Source organism: Chiloscyllium punctatum, chromosome 4 (assembly GCF_047496795.1).
Source record: "Chiloscyllium punctatum isolate Juve2018m chromosome 4, sChiPun1.3, whole genome shotgun sequence".
Taxonomy (NCBI): domain Eukaryota; kingdom Metazoa; phylum Chordata; class Chondrichthyes; order Orectolobiformes; family Hemiscylliidae; genus Chiloscyllium; species Chiloscyllium punctatum.
This window is the reverse complement of record NC_092742.1, coordinates 44830616-44849889: the sequence shown is the minus strand read 5'-3', so window position 1 is coordinate 44849889 and position 19274 is coordinate 44830616. Positions and strand designations below refer to the sequence as shown.

Here is a 19274-nt window from a genome sequence, read left to right as displayed (position 1 = left end):
ATCCTTGTAATGTGGAAATCAACCAGGTTATCACAAAAAATAAACTTTTGACGTCAAATACTATCTTGTGTAAACATTTACGAACTTGAAAAACAAATCAAAACAGGGTTCTGTGAAACTATACCCAAGAAGAAAGTTTAACTTAGGGTGACAGAAGACTGTGGCAATTTTTGGACTGTCAGCAGATTTTACAGCAGACTGATCTCCAAACCTGTTCTCAATCATCCCCTCCCAATAAAAATTTTCCCAAAGATTTGCTTGGCCAGAACACTTTAACTTAAATATTTTTATGATCTTTTAAGTTTCTTCCTGCTCTGTGAAGTAAACTTGGCTCAGACCATTGAAATCTATAGCTCTTTAGCACACACCATGTGGTCATGTCAAGCATAGGTCTAGATAATGAATATGATGAACCTTTCCAGCCATGAAAGAGATCAAAAAGCAAATACAGTAAGATTCATATTTTTTGTCTTCATGGGCTAGCTAAACATTGTACATTAAGGACTACAGAAGGAGGGCTTCTGATATTCTCTACTTGGTTGGCACATAGTTGGGAACTGAAGTTGGTCTCTGTGTCTGTCAGCAAATGAAAACCGAGCATTCAAATTGTTATGTTTCTGATATCTACTGTAGTACCATGTGACATGCAGGTTTACCCAACTCAGCCCGAAGTAATGTTTTATAATCAAGTAATCTTACCCATTAACTTGAAACATTCTGGTTTGTTGGAAATTCGAATTATATCACGGTCATCAGTCAACATGAAAATTTCATCATCTGTACAGGAAACAGACACAATGGCACTGAGCCCTTCGAGTCCACCAATCAGAGCCTGCAAATGCCATGTAATAAATATTAAAATGTGATGTTGTTAGTTAACTGACATGACTTATACAAATTTCCATCTTTAAGTAATACAGAACATGTTTAGATAGAAAGGATCATTTGGGGCTGGAGTTTACAGAGATGGCCAATGTTCCATCATCAGGGCTGAAAATGGCAGGCAAGACTGCCACCTGCAGTCAATGAATGAAGTGACGCTGTGGGTAATGTCTAAATAAAGATGGCAGCCCATACCAGAAGGTGCAGGAGCTTGGCAACACCAATGCTAGCATTGGCCACTGCTTATATTACAGATGCAAGAAGATGACGCCTCAGTGCTCAGTGCCCTCAAAGAAAGTTAAGTACTGTCAGGGGATGATAGGACTAGGCAGGCATGCAACAATAATTGGGGGTTTGTTTCAGTGGGTGGTCTCCCTAAGCAGTGCCAAGCTCACCTAATCAAGGTAAAATGTTCCTGGAGACAGGAAGTGGCTCTTAATTGATCAACGTGTTTAAATTGGGCTGTAGCAAGAAACCAATGTGTCAACTCTCCCACTGTTAGCAACGTGGCATGATGGTGGGAATATGTTGAGCGTTCTACTCTGACATTTCTTGTGCCATTTTGTCAGCCTTTCTACCTCCCAGCTTGTCCCCAAGGGGCTAAAGGACTTCTGCTCAGCTTAATATTTTACTGTAGAAATGTGTTAGAACTTAATAATTGTTTAAAAGCAGAACAAAAATGTCTCAATTCACTTAAACTCTGTAAAATATCACTAAAAGTACAAAAGTAACTTTTGAAAAATTGTGTCCTCAATTCTCATTATAGCACAAGACCCCTTAATCTTCTCTGGCCACAACTGATCTGTCCTTAGAAAAGACCTTATATTAAACACAACCACTGCAATGAATTCAGGCTGGCATGATCCTGAGCTCTTCTTCCTTTGCATTAGACTCCTCAGCCAGTTTAGAGTAGATTAGATTCCCTACAATATGGAAACAGGCCCTTCGGCCCAACAAGTCCACACCAACCCTCTGAAGAGTAACCCACCCAGACCCATTCCCCATTTACCCTTGACTAATGCAATTTAGCATGGCCAATTCACCTCACCTGCACATCTTTGGATTGTGGGAGGAAACCGGAGTACCCAGAGGAAACCCACGCAGACACGGGGAGAATACGCAAACTGCACACAGACAGTCACCCGAGGCAGGAATCGAACCTGGGTCTCTGGCGCTGTGAAGCAGCAGCGTTAACCACTGAGCCGCCCCAGATACTTCTCTAGACTGCAGTCATTTTAAAAAAAAATCATACATAGGATGTGGGCATCGCTGAAGAGGCCAGCATTTATTGCACATCCCTAATTGCCCAGAGGTTATTGCTGTGGGTCTGGTGTCACGTTTAGGCCAGAGCAGGTGAGGATGGCAGATTCCTTCCCTGAAGGACATTAGTGAACCAGATGGGTTTTTCCTGCCAATCAACAATGGTTTCATGCTTAGAGATTCATAGAGTTGTACTCAGACTCTTAATTCCAGAAGCTTTTGTTTTGAATTAAAACTTAATCTGCTATGCTGGGATTCAAACCGGAGTCCCCAGAACATTACCTGGGTTGTGAAGAATAATAGTCTAGCAATAGACCAACATCTCCCACTTTTCTGTTTCACAGCCCCTCTTTCTACCTCTAGTTTTCCATCCCACCTGGACTTCCCTTTTGTCTCTTATCTATACTATCTGCTGATCTGAACTTTACCTTGCAGAGACTGAATGCAATTCAGTAACAGTTTATCCTATCCCTCCTGAACCATGACCCCACTACTGGTCATCACCCTATTGTCTCCAGACTATGAAAGACCTCGTCGCTTTTAGAAATACTCCCTATCCAGACAAAAATCTCAGATCCCAACCCAGTCAGCCTATTTCTACTTCCTTCGCAATATCGATGAATAGGACTTCACTGGTAAACCTATTCTTTTCAGTCTGTTTCTGTCCCACTCAACTATTCAAAGGATTATCCTTCTCCATTTCTGACATGTCTCGCAGGATGGCACCACAAACCACACCTATCAAGACCTGAAAAGACTGTTTTCTTAATTTCACTCTGGTCCCCTCCTTACTTAGTCTTCCTATAGCAGTTTCCACAAGTACAAGGTGCAACACTTGTTTTGTTCCTCCTCCTGTCTCACCAGCCAAGGTTTCAAATACTTATTCCAGATTTTAAAAAGGTGATTCATAATGACATCTCAACTTAGTTTACTGTATTTACTGCCTACAATGACACTAAATTCAGATAATAGAATCCCTAATGTGGAAGTAGGCCATTTGGCCTATCAAATCCACACCACCCCTCCAAACAGCATCCCACTCATACCCACTCCCCTACTGTATCCTTGTAATTCTCATGGCTAGTCCTGCATGCCTGGATACTGTGGGCAATTTAGCATGGCCAACCCACCTAACCTGCACATTTTTGGACTGTGGGAGAAAACCGGAGCACCCAAAGGAAACCCGCGCAGACACAGGGAGAGTTTTCAAACTCCGCACAGTTGCCCGAGGCTGGAATTGAACCCAGGTCTCTGGTGCTGTGAAGCAACAGTGCTAACTACTGCACTGAGCCACAGATCCAGTGACTATTTTGCAGAACCCCTCCACTCGGTCTACAAGCACTCGTTCCCCACAGTGTTCTAATAAAGTTTTAACTTGCACTTAAGCAATAGCAATTCATTTCTCGATTAGGCAATTTACTGCCCTCCAGATTCAAAACAGAGTTCACTAATTTCAGATTATGTGCCCATTTTACTGCCTTTTCTTTTCGCAGCTTGTAGTTTCACTCTTTGCTCTTGAGCATCAGCTGTTCATCATTCTACTATTTACATTACCACTTGACACAACTTATATTTTTTCACTTGTCCCAATATCACTCACTTTGGCCTTGCACAATTGTCATTTAATCTCACCTGTTTCTCACTGTATTACAGACCTTCCGTCTTGTGCTTTTGTCAACTCACCCCTCTATTACATTTTCAATTCTTCCCAGTTTTTATTGGATTATTGATGTGAAACATGAACTCAGATGGCATCGATGGAGAGAAACAGACTGCTTCCAGCATTTTCTGTATTTATTTCAGTACATGTCCCTATAAGTTTTCCACTTTTAGAATTTTTCAGATGGACATGGTCAACATCTATACAATTCAAAAACATACCCACTAAAGGTTGGGCAGTTAATTTTGTTCCATGATGGTTTAGGTCTAAACTCATTTGAAAGACAAACACAGTGAAGCAAATTTTTCCTCCAATTGCTAGTTGAAATAAATCATTTTTTAACCACTTCATTATGAACATGAATATTCCAAGAATGCTCCATAGTGACACTTTCATTTTCAATACCTTATCTCCTCTGAACATTGACAACTTAGTACTAAACTAAGTATTATTGCACTTTGCTGTCAGAAGTTCTGAACCTATCTAGGGCCCTGAAAGGTTTTATAGAAAAGGTCACTTTCATAACTTTCACCCTATCAATAGGAAATGAATATAAAGCTCTGGTGCTCCAAATGCATTGTGCATTTTCTCCTTCAGGTAATGTATTTCTCATCCTATCTGAGAAAATAGGCGACAGGTTTAATAGAAGATCTTGATTGACGCAGGCTTGGAGAGCTGAAGGGCCTGTTCTTGTGATGTAATTTTCTTTGTTCTATTCTTTGTTCTTTGTGGGAAAGAGCAGCTAGGACACACTCCTTACAGAGCTTGGCACTAACCCACATGTTCAGTCATGGATGGGATGACTATCCTATCTGAAGCACCTGCAGTTCTTTTTATCATAGGATGTCTGAGCAGTTTCAAGAATTTAGTTCTCACTGTCATTTGCATCTTGTGTTTTATTCAGTATCCAGCTAATATGGTTTAAAATTTGTAAGATGTTCTGAAGTTATCACATAAGCCCCAAAACCTACTGTATCCTGTGAACACGATTAGCTCTCCAAGACATGTAAACATATGTTGTCTCCTTTGGCAGAGAGGAAATTCATCACTTGAACATTCTTTATCTGTGATTTCTTGTAGTTTTATACTCAAGTTTAAATGTTCATTTAAGTTACAACTGGATTTATATTAGTTCCCTTCCTTTGAAAATCTGCTTTGTTCAATGGGAAAGCTAGGATGTCTTCTCTCCTAGGTTTATTGTTTTGTTTGTCATCTTAGAAAAGTATTTCCTTTGTAGCTTTTTGAACTTATATTTTAATATAAATCAGGTAGCCAAAACTCCAGTATGTTCAAAGTGAAGTGAGGCCTTTTAAATGTCCAGACCACGGGAAATCCTTTAAAATGTCCAGGGACTGGATGTCCCATTAATGTGTTCACACAAGGAGAAACCATTCCAGTGTTCTCATTGTCTGTCATCTGACCTGGCGAGACACTGAGTTCACAGTACTTTGTATTTTGATGTTGTTATTGTTCATCCCATCCATGACTGAACATGTGGGTTCGTGCCAAGGTCTGTAAGGAGTGTGTCCTAGCTGCTCTTTCCCACAAAGAACAAAGAATAGAACAAAGAAAATTACATCACAGGAACAGGCCCTTCGGCTCTCCAAGCCTGCGTCAATCAAGATCTTCTATTAAACCTGTCACCTATTTTCTAAGGATCTGTATCCCTCTGCGCCCTGCCCATTCATGTATCTGTTTAGATACATCTTAAATGATTCTATCATACCCACCTCTACCACCTCCATGGCAACGCACTCCAGGAACCCACCACCCTCTGCGTAAAGAACTTTTCAAGAGTATCTCCCTTAAAATTTTCCCCTCTCACCTTGAACCGTGAGCCCTAGTAATTGAGTGCCCCACTCTGGGAAAAAAGCTATCCATCCTCTCATGATTTTATAGACCTCAATCAAGTCGCCCTCAACCTTTGTCTTTCTAATGAAAATAGTCCTAATATAACCACTCTTCATAGAAGCCTTCATACTCGGCAACATCCTGGTGAACCTCCTCTGTACTCTCTCCAAAGTATCCGCATCCTTTTGGTAGTCTGGTGACCAGAATTGTACACAGTATTTCAAACGTGGCCGAACCAAAGACCTATACAACTGTAACATGACCTGCCAAACCTTGTACTCAATACCCTGTTCAATGAAGGAAAGCATGCTGTACGTCTTCTTGATCATCTATCGACCTGCGTTGCAACCTTCAGGGAACATCCAGATCTCTCTGTACATTAATTTTCCATTTATCATATAGTTTGCTCTAGAAGTCGATCATCCAAAATGCATCATCTTGCATTTGCCCGGATTGAACTCCCCATTTGCCATTTCTTTGCCCAACACTCCCAATCTATCTATATTCTGCTACATTCTCTTGACAGTCCCCTTCACTGTCTGCTACTCCACCAATCTTAGTGTCATCTGCAAACTTGTTAATCTGACCACCTATACCTTCCTCCAGATCATTTATGTATATCACCAACAACAGTGGTCCCAACACAGATCCCTGTGGAATGTCACTGGTCACAGTTCTCCATTTTGGAAACTCCCTTCCACTGCTACTGTCTGCTGCTGCCCAGACAGTTCTCTATCCATCTAGCTAGAACACCCTGGACCCCATGCAACTTCATCTTCTCCATCACCCTACCGTGGGGAACCTTATCAAACCCTTTACTGAAGTCCATGTATATGACATCTACAACCCTTCCCTCATCAATCAACTTTGCCATTTCCTCAAATAATTTTATTAAGTTGGTAAGACATGACCTTCCCTACACAAAACCGTGCTGCTTATCACTGATTAGCCCATTTTCTTCCCTCAGTATCTTCTCTAGCAGCTTCCCTACCATTGACATCAACTCACTGGTTTATAATTACCTGGAATATCCCTTCTACCCAGGGATAATACCGGTTGTTTCAAACCTGTCACTGATCTCCACCAGGCTGGCACAAAGCAGAATGGAAGCATTGTGTGATGTTGACCCAAGAGAGGGATGATGGAGAAAGGAGACAGCCAAATGGGAATTCCACTCAATCTCTCACTTCTTACTCTTAAATCCCCAACCCCAGACAATGCCCACACAACGCCTCCATCTGCTGACATGCCATTCTATCCCCTGCTTACCCAGGTACAGGTGGAATATGAATTCAATAAAAATCTGGAAATCAGAGTCTAATGATGATGGTGAATTAATTGTCATGGAAAATGCCCATCAGGTACAGTCCTTACCTGGTCTGGTCTATATGTGACACCAGATTCATAGTAGAGTGGTTGACTCTGCACTGCCCTCTGAGAAATTAAGGATGAATAATAAATGCTGACCTAGTCAATGATGCCCTCATCCTGTAAATGAATAGTTATCATGATGAAACATTTTGGTGATTTTTTAGATTAGATTCCGTACAGTGCGGAAACAGACCCTTCAGCCCAACAAGTCCACACCGACTCTCCGAAGAGCAACCCACCCAGACCCACCTCCCTCTGACTAGTGCACCTAACACTATGGGCAATTTAACATGGCCAATTCACATTGCACATCTTTGTGATTGTGGGAGAAAACCAGAGCACCCGGAGGAAACCCACGCAGACACGGGAAGAATATGCAAACTCCACACAGACAGTCTCCTGAGGCTAGAATCGAACCTGGGACTCTGGTGCGGTGAGGTAGCAGTGCTAACTACTGTGCCACCATGCCGTCCCTGATTTGCTGACATCTGTCTGTAAAAGCTAATACGGCGACATCAGTGGGATAAAGGCCAACAGGGTGCAGCAATCTTGGGATAAAGGAAAACAGAATAGTGATAAATATGCAGACCATCATGTGATTCAATGAGCTGAGATTTGCTCATGTGAGCTGTGACTGGCCACAGAGAGGGGTTCATCAGTTAAGAACCAGGATAAAAGAGAGCCTCCTCAGACAAGATTATGCAGTGGAGAGGACCCAAAATTCCTGATTTTTCCTAAACTCTCAAAAGGATGTTCTCACTGCATCAGTGAAACCTGGAGGATATTAATTCTGTACAAGTTAATCCCTACAACTACAAAGAATGCAACTAGTCCTCACGTTATTTTAGTATCAACAAACACAGATCTTACAAGATCCGTATCCATGGAACTGTGTTCCTCTGGAACCAGGGTCAAACTATGTCCTAACATTCAACTTTGGACCTTGAACATGAGTGTCAGGGTCACAAACACGGAACACTATTGCCAGATACCTTTCATCCTCAATCCTAAACCTGCCATTCTTGGTGGCTGTGCCGTCAGCTGCCTGGATCCTATGTTCGGTTTCTTCCTGTCTGAACCTCTTCAGCTTTCCATTTCATTTTCCTAAATTCCTTATAATCCACTTCTTCAGGCAAGATTTTGGTCACCTCTTAGGAACTTTGAAACTCATTGGAACTCTTGATGTGACTGTCTCTGTGGAAATGTTGTCATTCACTAGACCTGATCACTGAGTGAATGAGTGTATAAAAGGACTGTAAGCCTGTGACCAGGGCTGTGCCGCAAGGATCAGTGTTGGGTGAACTGTTTTTTGTCACTTACATAAATGATTTGGATGTGACTGTGGGAGGTATGGTTAGTTAATTTGGAGAGGACACCACGATTGCCGATGTCGTGGACAGCCAAGAAGGTCACCTCAGAGTACAACAGGATCTCGATCAGATGGGCCAATGGGCCAAGGGGCCAAGGAGCCAAGGATTGACAGATGGAGTTTAACTTAGATAAATGAGAGGTGCTACATTTTGGAAAGGAAAATCAGGGCAGGACTTATTGGTAATCTCCTGGGGAACAAAAAGACCTTGGAGTGCAGGTTCACAGTCCCTTGAAAGTAGATAGAATAGTGAAAAAGGCATTTGGTAAGCTTGCCTATTGGTCAGTGTATTGGGTATAGGAGTTAGGAGAGCATATTGCGGCTGAATAGGACATTGGTTAGGCCACGTTTGGAATACTGCATACAATTCTGATCTCCCTGCTACAGGAAGGATTTTGGGAAACTTGAAAGGGTTCAGAAAAGATTTACAAGGATGTTGCCAGGGTTGGACAGGAGAGGCTGTATTCGCTGGGGCTGTTTTCCCAGGAGTGTCAGAGGCTGAGGGGTGACCTTACAGAAGTTTATAAAATTAAGAGGGGTTTGGATAGGGTTAATATACGAGATCTTTTCTCTGGGGAGGGGGTCCAAAATCAGAGGGCATAGGTTTAAGGTCAGAGGGAAAAGACTTAAAAGGGACCCAAGTGGCAACTTTTTCACACAAAGGGTGGTGCATGTACAGAATGAGCTCCCAGAGGAAGTGGTGGAGGCTGGTAGCTACAACATTTAAAAGCCATCTGTATAGGTATATGAATAGGGATGGTTTAGAAGGGCATGGGCCAAATGCCGGCAATTGGGACTAGATTTATTTAGGATATCTGGTGGGCATGAACAAGTTGGACTGAAGGGTGTTTCCATGTTGTACATATCTATGACTCCACATTTACAACAGCAGTTTTAGTTTGCTACAAACTCTGTCCCTACTTTTCTCTTTTCCAATTTTCCCATTCCCCATTATCTAAACATAGCCACTTTTTTATTCACCCCACCATGGAATGTGAGCATAGTTCACAAGGCAGCATTTGCTGTCCTTCCCTAATTACTGTCAAGGACAACAGTCAGAACATAGTGTCATCAACAATCTTTTGATACTTGCATAATCATTAATCTTACTACAGCCTTGCTCATTAAACATTTGGATTGGGAGCATGACTTCAAAGCCACACTCCAACAGGTCTTTGCCAGAATATCCAGCAGAAGGCCCTGGAAATCAGTAAAGGAACTGTAACCTACTCCTCTTTCCTTACAATGGTTCTTGGAGTCCACTGTAGACATCAAATGGCATCCCATTCTTAGAAGGAGAAACATGACACACACTAGAAATCATGTTGGCTAGCTTATTTTCTAATTTCACATTAATCTAGAATTCTAGCTTTGTTTCCCACTGTCAGTTTTAAATAGTTTGGCTTGGTAGACAAATAACGCATTACGGAATAAGACACTTGATAAGATCTGCTAGAGGAGCAGAGAGTTCCCCCAGTGTTCATCAAGCAAATCCAAACATGAATGAGCTTGCCATATTATCAGTGCAGACATACTGACTGACATATTTGCCAATGTCATAACATACGTTAAGAGTAATTAAATGACTGTGAATGGTTTTTGAGTACCCAAAGATAAAAGCAGCAGAGATGTTCTGATTGCTTCTCTGCATGAAATCCTGCTCATCCATCAACCTGTGCATTGTGACCTGCCCTGGCTCCACATCAGACAATACCTCACTTATAAAACAAAAACTCATCCCAGATTTCAAAACCTTTCATGAACACATCCTCTCTATTTCTGTAATCTCCTCCAATCCCACAACTCTCCAGGATATGTGCACTCCTCTAATGCAGGCTTTTTAAGCTCCCCAGTTTTCAACTTGCCTTCAGATGTCCTTGTCCTAATTTATCCTTAAAGCTTTATCTGTCTCTTTTCTCCTCTAACATGCACCTTAAAACTCACCTCCTTTCTAAGCTTTGGTCACCCATCATACTATCTCCTTATGGAGCTCAATATAAAATTTTATTTTGCAATACTGCTGTGAAAGTCTTGGGCATTTTGTTTTTGAGCAGCAAAGGCATCATATCAAAACAAACAGCTCCAATTGTGGTTGATAGTGCCACCGTGTGGCAGGACATCATCCACAATAAACAAAAAGAGAAGTCCTTTAACAAACTATTTAGAGTCAGAGAGATGTACAGCACAGAGACAGACCCTTCGGTCCAATCTGTCCATGCCAACAAGATACCCCAACCATATCTTCGCCCACCTGCCAACACTCGGCCCATATCCCTCCAAACCCTTCCTATACACTTACCCATCCAAATGCCTTTTAAATGTTGCAATTGTACCAGCCTCCACCACTCCCTCTGGCAGCTCATTCCATAAACGTACCACCCTCTGCGTGAAAATGTTGCTCCTTAGGTGTCTTTTATATCTTTCCCGTCTCACCCTAAACCTATGCCCTCTAGTTCTGAACTCTCCCACCCCAGGGAAAACACTTTGTCTATTTATCCTATTCGTGCCCCTCATAATTTTGTAAATCTCTATAAGGTCACCCCTCAGCCTCCAACGCTCCAGGGAAAACAGCCCCAGCCTGTTCAGCATCTCCCTATAGCTCAAATCCTCCAACCATGGCAACATCCTTGTAAATCTTTTCTGAACCCTTTCAAGTTTCACAACATCTGATAGGAAGGGGACCAGAAATGTACGCAATATTCCAACAGTGGCCTAACCAATGTCCTGTACAGCCGCAACATGACCTCCCAACCCTTGTACTCAATACGCTGACCAATAAAGGAAAGCATACCAAATGCCTTCTTCACTATCCTATCTACCTGCAACTCCACCTTCAAGGAACTATGAAGGTCTCTGCTCAGCAACACTCTCTTGGACCTTACCATTAAGTGTATAAGTCCTGCTAAGATTTGCTTTCCCAAAATGCAGCACCTCACACTTATCTAAATCAAACTCCATCTGCCACTTCTCAGCCCATTGGCCCATCTGATCAAGATCCCATTGTAATCTGAGGTAACTTTCTTTGCTGTCCACTACACCTCCAATTTTGGTGTCATCTGCAAACTTAGTAGCTATGCCTCTTATGTTCACTTCCAGATCATTTATATAAATGATGAAAAGTAGTGGACCCAGCACTAATCCTTGTGGCACTCCACTGGTCACAGGCCTCCAGTCTGAAAAACAACCCTCCACCACCACCCTCTGTCTTCCACCTTTGAGCTAGTTCTGTATCCAAATGGCTAGTTCGCCCTATATTCCATGAGATCCAACCTTGCTAACCAGTCTCCCATGGGGAAACTTGTTGAATGCCTTATTGAAGTCCATATAGATCACATCCACCGCTCTGCCCTCTTACTTAGTATTATGCCAGTAGAAGTAGTCACAAAATTGAAATGCAGAAAAAGTGTTCCATATGTAAGATACTAAATACATTACTAATCAGTTAACTTCACCAGGCTCTGTATCTGAAAGTTAAGATGGAGTGCAGTTTTCAGTGGTAATGGACTTAAAGAGCTGTGGGAAATTGAATGAGGCAGTGCAGATACAGTTTTGAGTACCCATTCTAAAATCATATTTTGTCCTTATTTTTATATGTCATTATGAATTAACGTCAATATTTTTAATAGGGACCACTTCTGTAAACGTGGCAATTATATGCTCATACAGTGTTTACATTTGCAGGAGCATTTTATCAGTGACACAAATTTACATACATAATTCTCAGAAATGAAATGGGACAGAAGGAAGTACAATGAAAGAAGTTATTACAAATTATATGTTTTTCCTCCAGTGTCCATAATTTTTAATTTAATAATCAGGTGTTAGTTGTTAATATATTACTCTCTTTTTTCACTAATGGAATGTGGACATTACTGGCTCGGCCTATCCCTAGATGCCCTTGAGAAAGTAGTGGTGAGCTGTTTACTGGAACTGCTGCAGCCTATTTTCTGTCAATAGACACTCAATGTCGTGAGAGGAATTCCAGGATTTTCAGCAACAATGAAGGAATGGTGATATATTTCCAAGTCAGGATGGTGAGTGGCTTGAAGGGAAACTTGTCAATGGTGGTGTGCCCATTTATCTGTTGCCCTGTGCTGCTAGATGGTAAACAGTAACAAGTTTGGAAGGTGCTTCTTAAGGAGCTTTGGTGAATTTCTACAGTGCATCCTGCAATTGATACGCATGTTGCTACTGAGCATTGGGGTGGAAGGAGTGACATTTTGTGGATGTGGTGCCAATCAATCAGGCTGCTTTGTCCTGGATTGTTTCAAGTTTCTGGAGTGTTGTTGGATCTGCACTCGCCCATACAAGTACCCATTCAAGTCGCCCATACAAGTACTCCTGACATGTGGCTTAGCGATGCTGGACAGGCTCTGGGAAATCAGGAGGTGAATTATTCACATTTGACCTGCTCTTGTAGCCACAGTATTTGTATGGCTATTCCATTTCAGGTTCTGGCCAATGGTAACCGTCAGGATTGATCGTGAGGGAATTCAGTGATGGTAATGTTATTGACTGTCAAGGAGTGATAACCAGATTCTCTCTTGTTGGAGATGCTCATGGCCTGGCAATTCTGTGGCACAAATGGTATTTGCCACTTCTCAGCCCAAGCCTGGATACTTTCCAGGACTTGCTGCATTTGGAAATGGACTGCTTCAGTATCAGAGTTGCTCCAATAGGCATGTTGTTTAGTGATCAGTGAACGTCACCTTCACTAACATTATGATGGAGGGTAGGTTGTTAACGAAGCAATTGAAAATGGTTGGGCCCAGGACACTAAACTGAGGAACTCTTGCAGACATGACTGACCTCCAACAACCACAACCATCTTTGTGTCAACAAGCAGACAATTCCCATTGAAACTAGTAAGGCGGGGAACCCGGGGAGATAGTGAGGAAAGAGATCAATCTGAGACTGGTACAGTTGAGAACAGAAGCGAGTCAAACAGTCAGGGCAGCCAGGGACAAAGCAGAGAACAAGGTAGGACTGATAAATTGAACTGCATTTATATCAATGCAAGGGGCCTAACAGGGAAGGCAGATGAACTCAGGGTATGGTTAGGAATATGGGACTGGGATATCATAGCAATTACAGAAACGTGGTTCAGGGATGGACAGAACTGGCACCTTAATGTTCCAGGATATAAATGCTACAGAAAGGATAGAAAGGGAGACAAGAGAGGAGGGGAACAATAGACAATAGGTGCAGGAGTAGGCCGTTCTGCCCTTCGAGCCTGCACCACCATTCAATATGATCATGGCTGATCATCCTTAATCAGGATCCTGTTCCTGCCTTATCTCCATAACCCTTGATTCCACTATCCTTGAGAGCTCTATCCAACTCTTTCTTAAATGAATCCAGAGACTGGGCCTCCACTGCCCTCTGGGGCAGAGCATTCCACACAGCCACTACTCTCTGGGAGTGGTGTTTTTGATAGGGGATAGCTTTACAGCTGTAGTGAGGGTGAATATTCCCGGAAATACATGCAGGGAAGTTATTTGGGTAGAACTGAGAAATTAGAAAGTGATGATCACCTTATTGGGATTGTATTATAGACCTTCTAATAGCCAGCGGGAAATTGAGAAACAAATTTGTGAGCAGATCTCAGTTATTTGTTAGAATAACAGGGTGGTTATGGTAGGGGATTTTAACTTTCCAAACATAGACTGGGACTGTCGTAGTGTTAAGGGTTTAGATGGAGAGGGATTTGTCAATTGTGTCCATGGACTACTTTCTAAACGGTGAGAAAATTCATAAAGCCAAAGTACAAAGGGATCTGGGAGTGCTAGTTGAGGATTCTCTAAAGGTAAACATGCAGGTTGAGTCCGTGATTAAGAAAGCGAATGCAATGTTGTCATTTATCTCAAGAGGGTTGGAATATTAAAGAACCGTTGTGTTACTGAGACTTTATAAAGCTCTGGTTAGGCCCCATTTGGAGTACTGTGTCCAGTTTTGGGCCCCACACTTCAGGAAGGACATACTAGCACTGGAGCTTGTCCAGTGGAGATTCACACGGATGATCCCTGGAATGGTAGGTCTAACATATGAGGAATGGCTGAGGATCCTGGGATTGTATTCATTGGAGTTTAGAAGATTAAGGGGAGATCTAATAGAAACTTACAAGATAATACATGGCTTGGAAAGGGTGGACGCTAGGAAATTGTTTCGGTTAGGCGAGGAGACTAGGACCTGTGGACACAGCCTTAGAATTAGCGGGGTTAAATTCAGAACAGAAATTCTTCAGCCAGAGAGTGGTGGGCCTGTGGAATTCATTGCCGCAGAGTGCAGTGGAGGCTGGGACGCTAAATGTCTTCAAGGCAGAGATTGATAAATTCTTGATGTCACAAGGAATTCAGGGCTACGGCAATAATGCGGGTAAGTGGAGTTGAAATTCCCATCAGCCATGATTGAATGGCAGAGTGGAGTCAATGGGCCGAATGGCCTTACTTCCGCTCCTATGTCTTATGGTCTTATGGTCTTAAATTTTCTGATTCAGTATGTGGATGTACCTACTTAGACAAGGCGTAAAAATGGCAGGGCAGGTGACTGAGGTGTCAGTGGGGGAGCACTATGGGGCCAGTGGCCATAATTCTATCAGTTTTAAAATAGCGACGGAAAAGGATAGACCAGGTCTAAAAGTTAAGTTCTAAATTGGAGAAAAGCCAATTTGGACAGTATTAGGCAAAAGCTGATTTGGGGCAGATGTTCACAGGTAAAGGGACAACTGGAAAATGGGGAGCCTTCAGAAATGGGATAATGAGAGTCCAGAGACAGTATATTCCTGTCAGGGTGAAAGGGAAGGCTGGAAGGTATAGAGAATGCTGGATGACTAAAGAAATTGAGGGTTTGGTTAAGAAAAGGAAAGAAGCAGATGTCAGGTATAGACAGGGTAGCTTGAGTGAATCCTTAGAAGAGTATAAAGGCAGTAGGAGTATACTTAAGAGGGAAATCAAGAGTGCAAAAAGGGGACATGAGATAGCTTTGGCAAATAGAGTTAAGGAGAATCCAAAGACTTTTTACAAGTACATTTAAGGACAAAAGGGTAACTCGGGGGAGAATAGGGCCCCTCAAAGATTAGCAAGGCAGCCTTTGTGTGGAGCCACAGGAGATACTAAACAAGTATTTTGCATCAGTGTTTACTGTGGAAAATAGATGGTGACATCTTGAAAAATGTCCATATTACAGAGGAGGAAGTGCTGGATGTCTTGAAAGGCATAAAAGTGGATAAGTCCCCAGGATCTGATCAGATGTACCGTAGAACTCTTGTGAGAAATTAGGGAAGTGATTGCTGGGCCTCTTGCTGAGATATTTGTATCATCGATAGTCACAGGTGAGGTGCTAGAAGACTGGAGGTTGGCTAACGTGGTGCCACTGTTTAAGAAAGATGGTAAGGACAAACCAGTAAGCCTGACGTCAGTGGTGGGCAAGTTGTTGGAGGGAATCTTGAGAGACAGGATGTACATATATTTGGAAAGGCAAGGACTGATTAAGGATAGTCAACATGGCTTTGTGGGTAGGAAATCATGTCTCACAAACTTAACTGAGTGTTTTGAAGAAGCGACAAAGAGGATTGATCTATATGGACTTCAGTAAGGCGTTCGACAAGGTTCCCCATGGGAGACTGATTATCAAGGTTAGATCTCACAGAATACAGGGAGAACTAGCCATTTAGATACAGAACTGGCTGGAAGATAGAAGAAGGTGGTGGAGGGTTGTTTTTCAGACTGGAGGCCTGTGATCAATGAATTGCCACAACGATCAGTGCTGGGTGCACTACTTTTTGTCATTTAAATAAATGAATTGGATGTGAGCACAAGAAGTATAGTTAGTAAGTTTGCAGATGACAGCAAAATTGGACGTGTAGTGGACAGCGAAGATGGTTACCTCAAATTACAACACGATCTTGATCAGATGGGCTAATGGGCTGAGAAATGGCAGATGGAGTTTAATTCAGATAAATGCGAGGTGCTGCATTTTGGGAAACCAAATCTTAGCAGGACTTGTACACTTAATGGTAAGGTCCTCGGGAGTGTTGCTGAACAGAGAGACCTTGGACTGCAGGTTCATAGCTCCTTGAAAGTGGAGTCGCAGGTAGATAGGATAGTGAAGGAGGTGTTTGGTATGCTTTCCTTTATTGGTCAGAGTATTGAATACAGGAGTTGGAAGGTCATTTTGCAGCTGTACAGGACATTGGATAGGCCACTGTTGGAATGTTGCGTGCAATTCTGGCCTCCTTCCTAATGGAAAGACATTGTGAAGCTTGAAGGGGTTCAATAAAGACTTACAAGGACGTTGCCAGGGTTGGAGGATTTGAGCTATAGAGAGAGGCTGGATAGGTTTGGGCTGTTTTCCCTGGAGCGTCGGAGGCTGAGCGGCGACCTTATAGAGGTTTATAAAATCTTGACGGGCATGGATAGGATAAATAGACAAAGTCTTTTCCCTGGGGTCGGGGAGTCCAGAACTAGAGGGCAGAGGGTTAGGGTGAGAGGGGAAAGATATAAAAGAGACCTAAGGAGCAACTTTTTCATGCAGAGGGTGACACATGCATGGAATGAGCTGTGGAGGCTAGTACAGTTGCAACATTTAAAAGGCAGCTGGATAGGTATATAAATAGGATTGGTTTGGAGGGATATTGATTTCGCTGCTCGTTGGATGCTGCCTGAACTGCTGTGCTCTTCCAGCACCACTAATCCAGTATTTGGTTTTCAGCATCTGCAGTCATTGTTTTTACCTTGGAGGGATATGGGCCAGGTGCTGGCAGGCGGGACTAGAATGGGTTGCGATATCTGGTCAGCATGGACAAGTTGGACCGAAGGGTCTGTTTCCGTGCTGTACATCTTTATGACTCTTTGACTCCTTGATGTCTCCTTGTCCGCTGGATTGGTAAAGTAAATAGTTTATTTTATTATTTATTTTTCAATAGTCTCTTTGGGAATTTAGAATAGTGGGAATGGCGGATGGGATAGTTGAATGTTTCTCCTGCACAATGTGGGAGGTAAGGGTCACTACTCGTGTTCCTGCTGACTTCATCGATGGGAAGTGCACCCAACTCCAGCTCCTCAAAAACCGTGTTAGGGAACTGGAGCTGGAACTGGATGAACTTATTCGGGAGGAGGAGGGGGTTGTTGAGAGGAGTTACAGGGAGGTAGTCACACCTCAGATACAAGGCGGCGGCAGATGGGTTACAGTCAGGGAACTGGCTGACAGTACATGAATGCCCTGTGGCTGTTCCCCTCAATAATAAGTATACCATTTTTGATACTGTTGGGGGACAACTTACCAGGGGTAAGCCATGGGGTAGATGTCTATAGCAGAGTCTCCCTGTTGCTCAGAAGGGAAGGGGAGAGATAAGCAGAGCATTAGTCATTGGGGACCCCATAGTAAGAGGGACAAATAGGAGGTTCTGTGGGAACAAGAGAGAGATTCTCGTGTGTTGCCTCCTAGGGTTAGTGATATCTCAGATTGTGTTTTTGGAATCCTAGAGGAGGAGGGGGAGCAGCAGTAACAACATAGGTACGGAAAGGGATGGGGATTTAAGGTAGTGCTACAACAAAGAGTTGTTATCTTTTGTGCCACATGTTAAGAAGGTGAAGAAAGAGAGAGACAGCGTGCTTGATAGAGAGAGAGATAGAGAGGTAGAGAGATAGAGAGAGAGAACATGCAGCTACAGGGATGGGACAGGATAGATACCTGGATAATTGGGACTCATTCTGAGGTAGGTGGGACCTCTATGAACAAGATGGTCTATACCTGAACCACAGAGGTACCAATATCCTGGGAGAGAAATTTGCTATTACTCTTCAGGAGGGTTTAAAATAATTCAGCAGGGGGATGGGAACCTAAATTGTACTTCCAATGCCCAGGAGGTTGAGAGTAATGAGATCAGAAATTTGGTTTCAAGACTGCAATGGCAAAGAGGAAGGTGGTTTGAAGTGTGTCTACTTCAACGCCAGGAGCATTCGGAATAAGGTGGGTGAACTTGCAGCATGGGTTGGTTCCTGGGACTTCAATGTTGTGGCTATTTCGAAGCCATAGTTAGAAGCAGGGACAGGAATAGTTGTTACAGGTTCCAGGATTTAGATGTTTCAGTAAGAACAGAGAAGATGGTAAAAGAGGGGGAGGTGTGACATTGTTAGTCAAGGACAGTATTACGGTGTCAGAAGGGACATTTGAGGAATCGTCTACTGAGGCAGTATGGACTGAGGTTAGAAACAGGAAAGGAGAGGTCACCCTGTTGGGAATTTTCCCTGTTGGGTCTCTGAATAGTTTCAGAGATGTAGAGGAAAGGATAGCAAAGATTATTCTGGATAGGAGCGAGAATAAGAGAATAGTTGTTATGGGGGACTTTAACTTTCCAAATATTAACTGGAAATACTATAATTCAAGAATCTTAGATGGGTCAGTTTTTGTCCAATGTGTGCAGGAGAGTTTCCTGACATGGTATGTAGATAGGCCAACAAGGAGTGAGGCCACATTAGATTTGGTACTGGGTAATGAGCCCGGCCAGGTGTTAGATTTGGAGGTAGGTGAGCACGTTGGTGATAGTGACCACAATTTGGTTATGCTTACTTTAGCGATGGAAAAGGATAGGTATATACAGCAGGACAAGAGTTATAACTGGGGGAAAGGCAACTATGATGCAATTAGGCAAGATTTAGGCTGCTTTGAATGGGGAAGGAAACTGCAGGGGATGGGCACAGTTGAAATGTGGAGCTTATTCAAGGAACAGCTACTGTGTGCCCTTGATAAGTATGTACCTGTCAGGCAGAGAGGAAGTGGTTGACTAAGGAAGTTAAATCTCTCAGGAGAAAGTGAGGACTGCAGATGCTGGAGATCTCAGTTGAGAGGGGGGTGCTGGAAAAGCACAGCAGGTCTGGCACC

General features: G+C 42.9%; 1 protein-coding gene across 1 annotated transcript in view; it reads right to left on the bottom strand.

The window, feature by feature from the left end:
- Positions 1–19274, bottom strand: part of tecpr2 (tectonin beta-propeller repeat containing 2) — a 112112-nt gene that overhangs the window by 78349 nt on the left and 14489 nt on the right. The window contains exon 7 of the mRNA XM_072568541.1: positions 700–832. Within this exon, the coding sequence (XP_072424642.1) occupies positions 700–832 (133 nt within the window). The remainder of the gene's footprint in view (positions 1–699; positions 833–19274) is intronic.